The sequence below is a fragment of the Strix uralensis genome, chromosome 1 (assembly GCF_047716275.1).
Source record: "Strix uralensis isolate ZFMK-TIS-50842 chromosome 1, bStrUra1, whole genome shotgun sequence".
Lineage (NCBI taxonomy): Eukaryota > Metazoa > Chordata > Aves > Strigiformes > Strigidae > Strix > Strix uralensis.
In genome coordinates this window covers 152,670,990-152,688,613 of record NC_133972.1, presented here as the reverse complement: position 1 = coordinate 152,688,613, position 17,624 = coordinate 152,670,990, and the positions used below count along the sequence as shown (strand labels likewise).

Sequence of the window (17,624 nt, the reverse complement as noted above, 5' to 3'; positions counted from 1 at the left end):
AGAAATGGATAGTCACACCCTTCAGACATAAGAGCTTGAGGGAAGGTGCTCACTTAGCACCTGAGATGGGATAGGAACTATACTGAATAGCCATATGTTGTTACACATGTAAATGATCATGAACATTAGGGAAAGCAAGGTTCAAATGTTATTTGGCAAGACAAAAACACCCTGTGCCATTTTTCAGAATAATTTCTGATAAAAATAGAAGTCCTGGAAGTAGTGGTATTGCAAGTAAAATAAGGTTCACCTTATTTTACTTACAAAATATAATTTGCCCTGTCATTTTAAAAAGAAAGACTTCAAATTATTAAGAATAATGCATAGCCAGTAGAGTGCAGCAGCTGTGATATGAACCCCTCTAGAAGTTTTGACCTTCCTAAGACAAGATTTAGTAAACATCATACAAGTTGAACTTTCTGTATGATCTTTACCATGAGTTCTTCAGAGAATGAAATGCACAATTGTTCTTTGCTAAAAAAAAAAAAAAAAACCATCCAAATATCCATTATGGTTATGGTCAATGTCTGTTTTGCAAGAACCCCTTTTGCCACTGTCATGAAGGCAGGTTCCATCGGAGACTGAGGTCACTGATTCAGCTGCATGCTTAACATGCTTTCCTCTTATTACACTAAGAGTATCACTTCTATTTCATTTAAATTAAGCTTAAGCCAGCATTTTCTAAATCTATTTGCTTATCTCATTCAGACAACCTGTCATCCCTCTAGGGGTACTGTCCATTCCTTTTGGAACACAGTTCAAAGCAGGATGTTGTCAGCATATTAGTAGCACCACAGCCTGTGATACCCACAAACTCTGAGAAATTTCAAAAATTACAACAGAGAGAAAATACTCTCACACAAAGCTTTTAGGCACTGATTTAACTATGTTACAATATATTGCAGTCTGTATTGTCTAGATAGCAATGGGTTTATTTACACCTATAGGTATATACATATGGAAACATTCTGTTCCTCAGTCCTACCAATTTTTTTTGACACCTTATTAAGTTGCATAACACAAAATATCTAGAGATGTTAGTATATGAAATAGCTCAGATATAGCTCCATTTCAGCCCTACCTTATTTATAAGTGGAATTATTTTCCTTTATTACTATTTTATCCAATTTCTTACAAGTATAGACAATTGGATTATCTCACTTTGAGGGGCTTTTTTTGCCTTTTCCTTGCTCATAATGCTAACTGTTGGCCAGCTAAGTATTTTTGGTTGTGTTCTTCTCTTTCTACTTGCAAGTTTGGTTTTTAACCACAGATCCTCAAGGAATTCCTCATTAAACCATACTACCTGATTTTTGTTTAAAGATTACCTTTTTCTTTCCCAAATAGACATTTTCTTAAACACATTGTCCCTGAGCATTTTTTAATTCCTTAATAATAAGATTCCTTAATTTATCAAAAATGTGAAATCTATTATCTTTGAACTATCCCATTCTGTGGGTTCATCTGCAGAATTACAAACCTGGGTATATTTCAGCACTAATAGATCAGTTGGATTCCAAGTTAAATATAGAAATACATTTTACGATCACTATCTTTACCTGTCCCAAACATGGTTTTTTTTGACTTCTAATAAAACTGTGTTCCACCATATTCATGACTACTATTCTGTCTCATAACAGTAACAGACATGATCAGTCAGCAGAATCACACAACAGAAGTTGTTTAGGTAACTCATATTTACTTTATTATGGAGACAAAAACAATCTTATCATTCAGAAGGTATTCTCTGGATTTATATTTTAGCCACAATATATCCCTGTTTCTTTTTTTTATACTGCAAATAATAATTTTATTTTTAGCTCATTTGCTTTCTGTTTTCACAGAATCATCAAGGTCAGAAAAGACCTTGAAGATCACCTAGTCCAACCATTAACCTAACACTGACCGTTCTCAACTACACCATATCCCTCAGCGCTATGTCCACCCAACTCTTAAACACCTCCAGGTGTAGGGACTCCACCACTGCCCTGGGCAGCCCATTCCAATCCCTAACAACCCATTCTGGAAAGAAATACTTCCTAATATCCAGTCTAAACCTTCCCTGGCGCAACTTGAGGCCATTCCCTCTTGTCCTATCACTTATTACTTCATTAAAGAGACTCATCCCCAGCTCTCTGCAACCTCCTTTCAGGTAGCTGTAGAGGGCGATGAGGTCTCCCCTCAGCCTCCTCTTCTCCAGACTAAACAACCCCAGTTCCCTCAGCCGCTCCTCCTACGACATGTGCTCCAGACCCTTCACCAGCTTCATTGCCCTTCTCTGGACACGCTTGAGTAATTCAATGTCCTTTTTGTAGTGAGGGGCCCAAAACTGAACACAGGAATCAAGGTGTGGTCTCACCAGTGCCGAGTACAGGGGTAAGATCACTTCCCTGTCCCTGCTGGCCATGCTATTTCTGATACAAGCCAGGATGCCATTGGCCTTCTTCGCCACCTGGACACACTGCTGGCTCCATCTTATTAAGAAAATAAACACATTAGATTGCTAGTCCTCTCATAACTCCAGTTTCACAAGTATACTGGCTGCAGAGACATATTTTTTTTTCTTTCAGAAAAATATTCCTTCGAGTGTATTATCTTCCACAGGTTCTATTAAAAACCATACTGAACAGGAACTTCAGACTGCAATTAAACCCGTTGACTACATATAGTGTAAATTTTATTAAATAATTGTTAATGTGGGCTTGCTATCACACTTGGGGTAGATAATCTGAAGAAATTCAAAACTATCTAGTGGTTGGTGGACATACTGTTTTCACAGAAAATTTAGAATACAAAAATAATGATCCATTGATTCATGTTAAGTATTGATCATGCCAATCTCTTTTAACTTGAATTCATTAGAGATTCTTATAAATGGAGCAATCTATTTCAAAGATAGCTTTAATTCAGACACTGGCTAAAATATCTAGTAATGTTTCCTTACCAGACATTTCAAATTTTGTGAAGATAATAACATATCTAGCCTAAGAAAGTCTACTTGTCAAATGATTAATTTGGGGACTGGTAAGACTAAATTTGCATCACAAACTAAAAAAATGTTCTATGTATTGCATCTTACAGTTTATTCTGTTCTTTTGCACAACTTTATGCAACAGTGCCTTAAAGGAGATCATACAACTATAGAATGATAGAATGGTTTGGGTTGGAAGGGACCTTAAAGATCACCTAGTTCCACCCCCTCTGCCATGGGCAGGGACACCTTCCACTAGACCAGGTTGCTCAAAGCCCCGTCCAACCTGGCCTTGAACACTGCTACAGCTTCTCTGGGCAACCTCTTCCAGTGTCTCACCACCCTCACAGGAAAGAATTTCTTCCTTATATCTAATCTAAATCAATCCTCTTTCAGTTTAAAACCGCTACCCCTCATCCTATCACTACACTCCCTGATAAAGAGTCCCTCCCCATCTTTCCTGTAGGCCCCCTTTAAGTACTGGAAGGCTGCTATAAGGCCGCTGAGCAACCCCAACTCTCTCAGCCTATCCTCACAGGGGAGGTGTTCCATCCCTCTGATCATCTTTGTGGCCTCCTCTGGACTCACTCCATCAGGTCCATGTTCTTCTTATATTGGGGGCCCCAGAGCTGGACACAGCACTGCAGGTGGGGTCTCACAAGAGCAGAGTAGAGGGAGAGAATCACCTCCCTCAACCTGCTGGCCACATTTCTCTCGATGCAGCCCAGGATATGGCTGCTTTTCTGGGCTGTGAGATGTGGAATAATGACACTGTCTTCTCTATAAATACAGTACCTGTTCTTTACAGTACACACATTCATATACTGAAAACTTTTCCATTACATTTAGAGTGATCTTATACCAACAGGACAGGGCATGTTAACAAAACTATGTGTGTGATCACAGAGAATGAGTATATATTGTGAAAATTCGGTATTACTTGACATTTCAAATAGCAAAGGAATTAAAATGTAAAAATCAAGCATTCTTGATGGATAATTTCTTTCATTTACAGTTTTTTATGGAACTCAATTTTTTAAAAAAAGAAAAATCTATCTCTTCAAGACTACAGGAGATGGCATTTTACTGAAAATTTTACTGGTTTGCTGGAATGCTCTACCATTAGAAAAATTAATTTAATTTACAGAAAAATATGTAGAAAAAGGCTTCACTAAGTGTCATTTTACAGTCATTTTCAATCTTCATTTCCCTATAATGACAACATAACTTCCAGAAAAACATATGTCTATTTATTAACAAGCCATTTTAGCAGAAAAAATCCCCCATGTAAGCAAAGTACATTTTTTAATCTCTCCTAGAATTAGTCTAGTAAATGCACAAAAAAGCAGTTAAATATTTTAATCTATTTATTTTGAAATATTTTAGGTACAAAAGGCATTATCCTTAATGGCTTTTGACACTGACTGTATTTTGTCTACTGTTTATTAATAATGTCCTCATAATTATCAAGCAACTAGAAAGGCTCAATTCCTGAAGCCAAAGTCAATGATAGTCATCTTAAAGTTCTTAGCAAGCAACCAAACCAACCAGAGACTCACTTGCAGCCTGAAAAATAAACAAAACTGATCATGGGAAAAGGGAAAAGGAAAAACATCAGCTTTTCAATATTTGGATATCTTTATGCAGCAAACATTAGAAACTTTCTTTCTAAGCCACTGCATAAAATCACAGAGTTCTCATATCTTGAATATTGTGAGTGATGCTGGGCACCCTTAACTGAAAAATATCTCATAGAATTTCTAAAAGGAGACAAGGCAACAAGGATGATCAGAAGCACAGTGTGCCTTTCATAGAAGGAGAAACTCTGACTCTTCAGCATAAAACGATGACTGTATGAAATATAATAGACTACATAGAATATAATAGAAACATGTAAAGGTTATGCATAGTATAGACAAAGTATATAAGGAATTACATAACACAAGACTAGGACTCCCAGATGGAATTAATAGGCAGCAGGTTTGAAGCAAAGGGTAACAACTCCTCTATACAGCAGAAAATGAAATTGTAGAATTAATTTTCACCAAGTTCTGAAGCCAAAAATATAAATAGGCTTAAAACAAGACTGAAAATACTTATGGCAGATAGATTCCTAATGGCCATGAAATAAATACAGCAATATGCATGCAGCTTTTGCCTCAAGAAGCCACTAAAATACCTGAAGTCAAGTGGCTGTATCAGAATTAGTCTATCCATGCCCTCCTCCTTACATGCATTCCTAAATATCCATTGCTGGGCACTGCCAATGCATAATATTAGATAAGATGAATCTTTAGTGCCTCCTAGCATGGGAATTCCTTTATTTTGATTGGAGATTAATACCATTACATAATGTACAAAGATTCATACAAAAATATAAACTCCAAGTCAAACCCTTAGGCACATAAACCACCACCAAATCCTAATGAGGAACAATCTGAATATACCTTTTACAAAATATATGACATATGAATCTGAAGAAATAAAAATTGAAAGGATAGCTTCTGAGCATCAAAGGCAGTTAAGAATTTCTACTTTATAAGGATGATAACATGGAGATACCTTGAACACTGCAGATAAAACTCATGATGAAGTACCCAGGAGCTGGAGCTAAAAGTATTCTTCATCAAGGAAGACAGATATGCAAGACCACTCTCAATAATCTTTGAATGATCATGGCAACTGGGAGAGGTGCCTGGCATCTGGAGGAAAGCAAATATCACCCCCACCTTGAAGAAGGGTAAGAAGAAGGACCTAGGGAACCACAGGCTGCTCTGCCTCACCTTGATCCCTGGGAAGACAATGGTAGAACTAATCCTGGGAACCATTTCCAGGGACTTGAAGGACAAAAAGGTGATCAGGAGTAGTCAGCATGCATTCACCACGGGAAATGCTTGACTGACCTGATGACCTTCTACAATTAAATGACTGGATGAGAGGAAAGCAGTGAGTATTGCCTACCTTGTCTCCAGTACACCTTTCCACACTGTCTCCCATAAGATCCTCACAGAGAAGCTGTTGATGTATGGGCTGGATGAGCAGACAGTGAAGTGGATTGAAAACTGCTGAATGGCTGTGCCCAGAGGGTGGTGATCAGTGGCACAAAGTCTAGTTGGAGACCAGTTACTAGCGGTGTATCCCAGGGGTCAATACTGGGTCCCTTCCTGTTCAATATGTTCATTAATGATCTGGATGATGAGGCAGCGTGTACCCTCAGCAAGTTTTCAGATGACACCAAACTGCAAGGAGTGGCTGATATACCAGAAGGTTGTGCTGCCATCCAGAGGGTGGATGTTCTCCTCAATAGGCTGGAGAAATGGGCTGACAGGAACCTCATGAAGTTCAACAAGGGCAAGTGCAAACTCTTCTATCTGGGGAGGAACAACCCCATGCACCAGTACATGCTGGGGGCTGCCCAGCTGAAAAGCAGCTCTGCAGAAAAGGACCCAGGAGTCCCGGTGGACACCAGGTTGAACAGGAGCCAGCACATCTTACGGCAAAGAAGGCAAATGGTGTTCTGGGCTGCATTAGACAAGGTATTGCCAGCAGGCTGAGGGAGGTGATCCTTCCCTTTATTCAGCACTGGTGACGCCACACCTGGAGTTCTGTGTCCAGTTCTGGGCCCCCCAGTTCAAGACAGACATGGACATACTGGAGAGAGTCCAGCAAAAGGTCACAAAGATGATTAAGGGACTGGAACATCTCATGATGACAAGATGAGAGAGCTGGGACTGTTCAGCCTAGGGAAGAAAAAGTCCAGGGGGGAATCTTATCAATATATTGAAATACCTGAAGTGAGGGCGCAAAGAGCACGAAGACAGGTTTTTTTCAGTGGTGCTCAGTGACAGGCCCAGAGGCAATAGACATAAACTGAAACACAGGAAGTTCCCTCTGAACATAAGGAAACACTTTACTGTAGGGGTGACCAAGCACTAGCACAGGTGTCTCTAGCCCAGAGAGGTTCTAGAGTCTCCATCCCTGGAGTTATTCAAAACCCATCTGGTCATGGTCCTGGACAATTGGCTCTAGGTGACCCAATGTGAGCAGGGGGGCTGAACACGATGACCTCCAGAGGTCCCTTCCAACCTTAACCATTCTGTGACTTTGTGGTACAGAATTCATGTCCAAGTGTGTCAGACTAATGGTCAACTGTTCTTCAAAAATACTTTCACCAGAGCAAAACTAAAATTTGTAACATGATACCTTATGTTTTCAACCACTACTATGATTCCTTTTCTGCCTGCTGCCACCACATTTTGTCCTCCCCAGATTAACTGTAAGTAAGTTTTTTCATCAGCATATTTGGACAGCCAGATCTATCTAGAAATCCATTATGGACTCAGATGCTGACTGATTTCAAGTGGAAAATGCCCTGATATTGTATGGGTAGAGATAAAAATTTCTTCAGACATACAGAGTTTCATGCTGCTCCCGTGTCCTACAATGTTCCCAGGTACAACAGTTGTCTGCAAGCCATTAAAGTCAGAAAAATAAATTAAATAAGGAAGTCGCACCATTAGTATTTCTGTTACATTTTCTCCCCAAAAGTTTATAATAATCACAAAAATAAACCCTGTTGATTAATAAATTAATGAAATTATCACAAATAAACAGTCCTGGAAGACACTTTTAAAAGTCATTTAGTCCGTTGTTTCAGCACAGGACTAGCTACATTTGTGTCACTTCTAACAGGTATTTGCCAAACCTGCTCCTTAAGATTTTCAGTGACACAGCTTCCACACAAGCCCTAGGCATGCTATGCAAGTATTTTAAGTTTTCTTTCTTTTAAAAAGTTTTCCCTACCAAGCTGAATCCTCCCTGATGAAACTTTCTGCTTCACCAGCACAGGCACGGAGAAGAGATTCTTTATTTCCATTTTTCAGCAACTTTCTGCATAATTAAAGATTTGTCCATCTCCTGCATCCCCTGGGATTTTCTCTTCAGAAGGCTAAATCACCTCATATGTTTCAATCTTTCCTTGTACATGCCATGTTTCTCAGACATGTAATTATTCATTCTTATTACTCTCCACTGAATTGCAACTGCTCCACATCATTTTTGAAGGATGGTGTCCAAAAAAGGACATGCTATTCCAGGTGAGACATTATCAAAGCTTAGCGGTGTGAAAACTTCTTCACAGTGCTTCCAGGCTAGTACAGTATGATATTTATCTCTTTTACAATACTGGCTCCTGCTCAACCTACATACTATTATAGCTCCCAGATTCTCTGCCAAAGAACTTCCTACCTACACCATTTTTCTCTGTCCTTTGTCAACCACATAAACCATCCATACATAACTACACAACCTTGCATTTATCCTTTTGAATGGCATCATAACATCACAACCATAGCTTGGATTTTTCAGGCTACTTTTGGAATATAATCCTGCTATTACACGTTACACTTCTCCCAACCTTGTGCCAACTAAATTCAATGAGTATACAACTTGATTCATTTCTTAATTATGTAATAAAAACACTGAAGAAAGCCAGTTTCCAAAGAGATCACTATTCAAAAAAATCCTTCTATAATAGCAGTAACCATTTATAAATACTTTTTGTCAACTATGACTCAACTGTTTACACTCTTTATAGTATTTTCAGTTTCTTCAAATGCATATGCTTCATATGTACACCACTGGTAAGCAGAACAAACTTTGCTGCATTAAGGAAACTGGGAATACAGAGGAGGCACTAAGGTGTTGTGAACAAAATGTAACATTGCCAGTATCTAACAATAACCAATAAAGAAAAACTTCACTATTAATTTTATACGTAATTTTATAAGAGCTTAAGTGAGGATATCAGAAACAGAGCTGAGAATAATACATTGCTTTACAGAATATCAATTTTGTGGCCTATTCCTCTATTTAATTTTTGAAAATTTCTCACTGTGTATTCTCAAAAAATAATGCACAGATTTCATGACCCACAAGTATGAAATTCCACTTAAATATGCATATTTTAAAATAAATTAAAACTGATTCTGCCTGGAAAATAATTAACAAGTTATATGCATGTTTGAAACCTGTTATGCATGGGTTCAAAAGCAAACATTTCTTTTATCATGTAAACATACAAGGCATTCCCCTTTAGAAGAAAGAAAAGACAGCAATTTAACTGTTTAAAGCTTAAATAATATCAGAAGTCATGTTTTAAGATTTTGAGAATTTGAAATAATAAATTTTTTTTATTTTCTCTTTGTGAAAATAATATTTTCAGCCCCATGCTTTAAGTTCTACTCTAAGACCGAATGTCCTAGCTTTGCCAGTTTCTGTTAAATCTTAAAATTTTCAGATATCAAGAAAAGTAAAATTTTTCATATGGCTCTTATACCATCTTAGCACTGTAAAAGGTCCCTGGATGAAATACTGGCCCCATCAAAGTCAAAATTCCTTCAGCTTTGACAGACCCAAGATTTCACCTTATATCTGCTAAAGTTTTGAAACTTTACAGATATTTTGGAAGCATGAAAAAAATGAAATGACATTTTCCTGGTCCTTAAACAGGTCTTCATATATATTATGTAGATTTGTATAGCATTCTATGCATGACCAATATCATAAATACCATGCATGTGCATAGACATGCTATATATAATACTACATGTCTTATCATTCCAGCTCCTCATGCACAGAAAACTCATGAATTCACTGGGAGTTTTATGTATGGAACATTTGCAGAAAAAGGCAAATGGAGCAGTAGTAACTCCTTAGATTGTACTCTAATGCAATCACTTAAGTTACTGATAAGGAGAATACAACCTGATTTTCAGTTTTCCCTTTGCAAATGAGGGGTCAGAAAGCAAACAGTGTCAGCTTGTAAAATGCCCTCAGTGGGATGTTCTGAGTGGGCAGTTATTTTAAACATACTCTCCAGTATGTTTTAATGCTATACAGACATTACTTAGTCTACAGAGAGCAGCTTACTTACGTCTGGGGCTCCTTTTCATTTTGCTGTTTTTGCTGTGGTTGAAGAACGTTATTTACCAGCCCAGTGATCCCACTAAAGGGAAACCACCTGTTTAAATAAGCAAATAATGTGACTGAATAACCAATAAAACCACGCTAGTTTAAATGTTTTCTTATCCAATGTTAATAGAAATATACAGGCGGAAAAGCTAGAGCCAATGGGAATGTTAGCTGCAATACTAAGTCAGCCACTAAGGATGTAAGGGAAATAAAGTTTTACAGTTCACCAGTTCACAAGCAGGCAGCAAGAGCCTACATCCAGCTAACGTGGATGAAGTAAGAAGCTGCAGGCAGCTCTCTTACAAGCCAGTCAGGAAGCAGATGACAAACTAACTGCAGCCTATCAGGTATTAGTGAAAGCTAATACCATCAAAGGTGCAGAAAGCAGAACATGGCAAAGGTAGAAAAGTCAAGCCTATTGCATTTTTAAGATATTTTACTTACTGTGTCAGCTGTGGTTTTTGCTCTTCTTTGACCCTAAAAAGATAAGTTTGCACAACTGAGTGCAACATATTGTAAAACAACTACCCTGAACTTCTATAATCTCTATCGAATGGGCAGGAGAAAGGTATTACTCTGAGTTAAAAATATCTCCTTTAATATTTGTTGTATATTTATATTAAATTGTATTCTGTGTTTATTTCCATTTAGGATTAAAAATGGGAATGCCAAGTACCTAAAACTTTCAGCTACAAAGTAAAATTGGTAATGTTCTGTAACTGGCTTCCAATTCTTTCAACAGAACATCATGTTAGAGCAATACGTTCCACTATAAATGCAAAGGAAGGTGCTTTGATTATGTTAACTATAATCTATTTTTTTTCATTTTTATTACAACCAAATTAGCTATCATAATTCAAGGTGAAGTTAAAACATGTACCATGACATTTAAAATGCAACATCCTAAATTAATAAAGGAAAATCTGCACTATATTTATTAAACTACAATGATGTCAGGTCCTGCAAACAATGTAACTCTAAAAACTAAGGAAGGAAAGTCAAGGAATTCTACTCTTGAATAAAATTTACTAGGACTTGCTAAAAGAAATAACTAGATAATATATACAGTAGGTCTGTATAGTACTGATTAATATTTGTCCATTGTCTTTAGGAAAATAATTCTGTCTGAAATACATGCTTTAACTTGAGTGAGCAGGACAATGGTCTATGCAATTCCTCTGCACCAAACCCAAGAATGGAGACATCTACTCACAGGAACATTTACATCCTCTAATTGGAGATATAGGTCTTAAATATCAAGTTAGGATCTACCTTCCCTATATGTTCAAAAAAACCAGAAAAGTTCCTGAATAGATACTCTGAATGTCTCTATGGAGAATACTCTCTTACATAACTAAACAGGGAGTGCAGTCCCAATCTAAGTGGAAACTTAACATTGGATAGAAAATTAAAGCCCAACAAAATAGCTCCACATCTCATCCACCATATGCTACCATAGTCAATAACAGGGTTCAGTGACTACACAAGATCTAAATCAGTGGACATTAAGGCATACTAAAAACTTTCCAAAACTGACTACAGAAAGGAAAAACTGAACATGCAGCACACAGTAAAAAGTCTTCTAGTATGGTTTTGCCTCATCAACACTTTAGAAATTTAGATACAAAGAAATGTTCTGGTAAAAAAAAAACAAAAAAACAAAAAAACCCAAACAAACAAAAAAAAATCCAACAAACCAAACCAAAACAAACAAACAAAAAAAAAACCAAGCACCAAAATATGAAAATAAAAGTTTCTCATGCAGTCACAAATCCACTCTACCATGCATCTTAATCATAATATTATCTTTAATCAAGAGATTCCATCATAGTTTTTCAACACAGGAAATTCAAAGGGGGAGGAGTGGGAGGGGCAGGGAATCGAAGCCTTTTTCATGCTTTTTTCACTAGGCAGCTTAGGACATTTAATTCAGATCCCCCAACATTAAGAGCCTAAAAGCTCTATAGGGTCAACTGTGAGAAGGAAACACTTCCAGACAATGATTCAGAGCTCCTTAATCGCATGCTTAGAGCTAGACAGTGTAAATATTATCTCCCTGGCAATTAGACAAAGAAAACTGAATATGTAGCCAATCCTTATATTCCTCTCTGTACATGACTTCCAGACATATTTGCTGGACACTTTTAAGTTATTACTTCATTGTGAATTTTTCTGTTGAACTAAACAAAGAAAAACTGAGCACTTCACATAATCAGATTACAACCAATATCCTCCCTTTGGATAGTGACCACGGTCAAATTTTTTCACATGTGGAACTGAGATCAAAATAGAGTAAGATCAAAATTTCAATACTGCACACTAATTCTGGGTGTGCCATTTGAAATCTCTGGTATGTTTTTTGCAAGAGGATCTAGCATCTTTACATAATAGTATATGTTTGGTGACTTCAATTGCAGCTGCAAACCCTTGGCATTTTTGAAAATCTTACAATCAGATTTTTAGTTTAGCACCATTAAATAAAAAACATTGCCTATTAGCAGACACTTTGAAAACCTGCATTTAAAAGTATTTTCTCAGCATTTTATAGGAACACTGTGTTCTCAGTCAGGATATAATTTGACCCTACAATTCAAAATATACCTCCTATGAAATAATCTTTTCTCCTCCTACAATTCTGTGTCTCATCCACTATACACTTTCCAACACTGCAGTTATGTGAGGACAACAGCTTCCATTATTATATAACTGTGACGCATTCCTTGAGCACTCTCCATACATCCTTCAGTCCCTGGATTCAGCAACGCTGTTCCTTGACTTTATAACAACCATGGAGAGCAAGCTACATTTTTAAAAGAAATTATGAAAAAATCTATTGAAAAAATACATTCTACCATATGAAATTAAACTAGTATTGTCCTTGTGGATCAACAGGCCTGAACCTTTCAGGCGTACAACACAGATACTTATTTTTCAAGGTCAGAGAACAGATAGATATTCTCCATCTAAATGAGCAAACCACAGACTCATACCTGCTACTCTCTTTCCAAAAGACTCTTCAATCAGATGAAATTAGGAGTAGAAGTTGTAGTAACTGATAGAAATGATGACATATTAGATGAAATACACAGAATGTGTTTTTAGCACTGCTGTGGTTTAAATAGCTTTTTCTAGACAGAAAAGGACTGAAGAGACTCCAGATTCTTAAACCCTATCTACATAAATACAGTTATATTTGCTTTGGTTATAAGAACTGCTTTGTGTTTTACTAGATTTTGTAGTCCAATATATATGCATTGCTTTCTCCCCTCCTTTCAAAAATCAGCAACTAATAATTACTTAAAAGATGTGGATTGACAGGTCAAAAAACCCCCCAAACCTCCATATATTCAACAGGCCAACTGAAAAACCCCAAGCAGTATGACTGCTTTCTGCTTCTTCCAGACTACCTGTCTTCATTTTACCCTCCCACATATTTTCAAACTTATCCTCTCAAAACTCTGCCAAGAACAATCCCAGTTCTAGTTATTCACTAGAAACAATTTCCAATCGATACCTGTTTACCAAAACCACCAACAGGCTGCAGATAATGTCTGATCAACAGTGACTGGGACAATGCATACTAACAATGCAGAATATCAAATAGTTTACCACCTATTTTCAATTTTTATTATTTCCGTCATTATAGGAATTCACTTGACACTCTGCATGAGCACCAAATTAATTCCAAAATATTAGAAGAATCTGAAGCTTTTATCACAATTTTTTTGGACAGAACATAACTACATATACCGCTTCACTTGAAAACAAGCCAGGATTTTTCTACTTGTCAACACCAAAGAATTCTTGCACCTTGCACTTTGTCATCGGGAACCTCTGCCCTTTGAAACATTCATAGCACCATTCTTCTGGCATTCCACTGCAAGCCTACACAGTACAAGTGGCATACCCCTTTGATCTTTTCCAGGAGCTAGCAATCATTAGGTTAGATCTCAAGTGTCAGTGAACACTTTTTGATGTTAGATCCTCTCTGTGTACTAAAAATTTCCTCAAAGATTATGGCTAGTCCCACTGGCACAGAGAATGGATAGGGGAACAGAACAGAAAGAAGAGGTTAAGAGATCAAGAAAAAGGAAGCAGGAGAAAAGATAATGAAAACATTAACACAAAAATTTTTCTTAGCCCTTTAAACTTCTAATACTTTTCTATTCTTCAATCTACTGCCATCAGTAAAAGCTCCTCTCTAAAATCTACTATGCCAAAACCATAAGGCATTCTTCCCAAAAGATGTATTAGTCACAGGTAAACCAACAAGCACTCTGTTAATCAGACCTCTTTTCTACTTTTACATACTTGGATGCATAGCCACAGAAACATGTGGGCAGAATTCACGTGCCTAAATCCATGAAAATTACCTGTAAAACACCTCCTCAATATCTGAAATGAAATAGGTATCTAGTTCTTCTCCAGTGAAGTTTTGGGAAATCCAGATTTCAGAATCAGGCATCCTTGGCAGGGATAAACATCTTAATATCTATCTCAAACCCAACAGTGCTCTCAAGATTCGTAACTTTGCCATCCATGGACCTACAAGCACAAGGACATCTGATCTGCAGGAATAGTCTGGGTGTACCTAATGTCTCTTAAAAACACTGAGTTGAGCAGAAAGCATATAACACTCTATGTCACCCTCATTTAAAAATGTTACAGGCCAGGAGTACAGTCCTTTGCTCAGTAGCTTTCTCTGCTCTCCTTATCTCCTAACCACCTCAGTGAGGTGGTTATCACAGGGTAGACAAGGACAGAAGTTTTTCTAGCCCTTTTGTTGAAGCGGAGAAGATCGGAAAGATGAATCAATCTTTTGTTTGAGATTCTGATTTCCCTCATCCATGAACAAAAACATCTAAATATTTATTCATTATTACAATTAATGTTGTAATTGATGTTGCTGGCGTAAATTTAATGAAGTTGTTGATGCTTCTACAATAGCTATTTTTATTAAATATATTGCCTACAAAGTCCAGAAAGTGGGACACTTGTATGAAATCTTAACTTTAGAGAACATAGAGCCTAATGACCCAAAACCCAAAGCAGAATATATGTGCAGTAGTCTCTATGAGCAACGCATGTTACACTAAACTTGATTAAGAATTAAGATGAGATTAAATATTAATGCACAGAACTATCTGGTTTTCCTAAAGTAAATCATACAGGAACAATGAGGGAATCTTAGACCTATAAAAAAAAATCTTCACATTTTGCATCCTCTACAGATACAATATTGACATTCACCTCCAGCTCTGTTCACAGTAAAGAAGTAGAAAATAGTTCAGAGAAGTCTGTAGCAAATTATTTTGTCTCAAATACAGACTTCTAGTTATACACATTAAAAAAATCTATAGAGCTGCTATCTTTCAAATAAAAACAGCATGAATGCTAACAACTTCACGCTCATATATATTATAAAGAATTAAAATGAATACTATTCTCAGTATTTGCATTTGTTCTTCTTTGCATTCCAGACCTCACTAGCCCAGATGACAGTACAGAGCCAGCAGCTGTCTCAAGAGTCAAGACGCCAACACACAATCTTTGAAAGGAAGTGTCATCTCTCGCTCTTCAATAACTGCCTCCAATTATTAGCAGATTTGAACTGTTCCAAAATAATTTGATAATTAGCAAATGTCTTCTCAGTGCAAACCTAGTGAAAATCAAAGAGTGAAGACAAAACTATAAATTCAGTTTATGGATTATGTAGGAGTCTGGGCCGCGCTGGGAGAAAGTTAGTGCAGACAGAAGAATGCAAGGACGAAGACAAGGCCAGCAAAATAAGGCTGGCAAAAACACACAAGATAGCAGATAAGTGAGAAACACCTGTGGTCAGCAAAAGCACACAAGTCTGAGCAAAACAGGGTATGAGATAAGGGAGTTTTGGCAAGTTTTGGGCTTTACGTGCTAATTGCAATTAACCAATGCAAATGCTTGTAGAGGCGTGTGAACAGCGCGTGTAGATGACCTGTAGCCTATTAGAAGATAGATGAGTGCGTGTACGGAACTTAGTAGAATATAAATGTAACCAGAAAAGGAAAAATAAAAAAAGATGGACTACCTGATCATCACATTGGTGTGGCATCGTTTCTGTTCCCACATGGAGAAATAAGGACCCCGGCTAATGGTGACTCCGACAGATTTTAAGTTAGATACTGCTATTTCTTGCACAGAAGTCTAAAAATGAAGATGCTCCTAATTCACAGGACTACTGTGACTACACCACATTATAGAGTATTCTGGAAAGTAAAAAGGATTATGCAGAAGCCAAGTCCTGTAGGTAGTAAAAAGAGGGTATTTCTGTGTTTTTGATTCTTGTGATAGTTGCTATAAAAGTGAATAATCTTATAAAAAGTCTATTACTAACAAATGCCTATCAAAGGCATTTTTAAAGCCATCCTTTACAAGCTGATACTTCCATCACCTGACCAAAGAATTTCTAGCCCATCTGAAAGGCAGACCTACATCCTTTAGGGTGCACAGTTTAAAATGAAATATATTTCAACAAAAATTCATAAGCAGATTAAAAAAAAAAAAAAAACAACTTAAATTACCTCGATACACTAAATTGTGTAGGTACTCAACATACACTAGATGAACAAATTTGTTCATGTTTGTAGTAATACATGCTGCTTTCCAAATGTCTGTAAAAGTCTGCAAAAACTTCAGGTTACAGGTAAATCCTTGCCATACTTACAAAGGAGAAGAAATTACCCTTGCCATTGGAAATGTTTAACTAAATATCATTAACAAGCTGGGAGTTCTGCATTTTGTGGCTTATCATGTACCTTCAAAAAAAGGTTTACATATTAAAGGAAGAGAGTAAAAAGGAGGTAACTGTTAAATCCCTCCATGAAACTTTTCATGGATTAAAAATGTAATTACTAAACTAATACTTTGCAACAATCTTAAAAAAAAATATAGCATTACCCAACATGAACTGAGCTGAAGACTGCATGGGAAGCTGGTAAAGAAAGCAAAAGCAAGTGATTTCAATCTTCAGCGCTTTTAAAAGATTTTGATTAAAATATGTAACTGTCTTTCTCAGGAATTTATATATTCCCATTCTCATAGTATATGAACATCATAATCTTTTAAAAGTATTTACCGCCACCAGTATTTCTTAATGTACAAAACCTTCCTCCCCAATATACCCTGGAAAATGACGCTGAAAATAAAATAGGATTTAAAAAACTATGATAAAATTCTAACCTCCCTTCCCTCTCCCTTTCCCCTGCCTCCCACTCTTTCTCACCAATAATGGCATTCAGTGCCTAACTATACTAAACCACTGTGGGGATGGATGCCCATTCCCTTGGTCTAACTAGGGACTGGGCTGAAAAAGGGGGAAGATTATCAGCTCCAGCCACATTCAGAGGTTTTCACCACCCTGTTTTAGAGTGCAAGGTCCCTTAATCCATTTTCCTAGATTTCCTGCTGTGGACTCTTTCTCTTCTTTTTCTAAGTCTTTGTAACAGTGTCTCAGTGATATGCCCTGCACCAAGTGGCAAACTTAAAAAAAGGATTACTTGCAGTGACTATCTGCTCCCACATCAGAAGATACATGACACATACACGATATATAACTTTGCCTGCACCCACTCTTGACAAAACAGTGAAGTTAACACAGTTACACAGTCAAATATGTGTAAAATCAGCTATTTCCTTGGAAAAG

The 17,624-nt window shown here is 37.1% G+C and overlaps 1 protein-coding gene across 22 annotated transcripts in view; it reads right to left on the bottom strand.

Moving 5' to 3' along the window:
- The window catches only part of RIMS2 (regulating synaptic membrane exocytosis 2), a 500,034-nt gene that overhangs the window by 422,301 nt on the left and 60,109 nt on the right, over positions 1-17,624 (bottom strand). For 16 of the 22 annotated variants that reach the window (XM_074886104.1, XM_074886094.1, XM_074886112.1 and 13 more), the window contains exons 2-3: positions 10,388-10,420; positions 9,906-9,992 (exon numbers count right to left, since the gene is read on the bottom strand). The exons of the other annotated variants lie outside the window; for them this stretch is intronic. In XM_074886104.1, the coding sequence (XP_074742205.1) occupies positions 9,906-9,992; positions 10,388-10,420 (120 nt within the window). The remainder of the gene's footprint in view (positions 1-9,905; positions 9,993-10,387; positions 10,421-17,624) is intronic. 22 annotated transcript variants of the gene reach the window in all.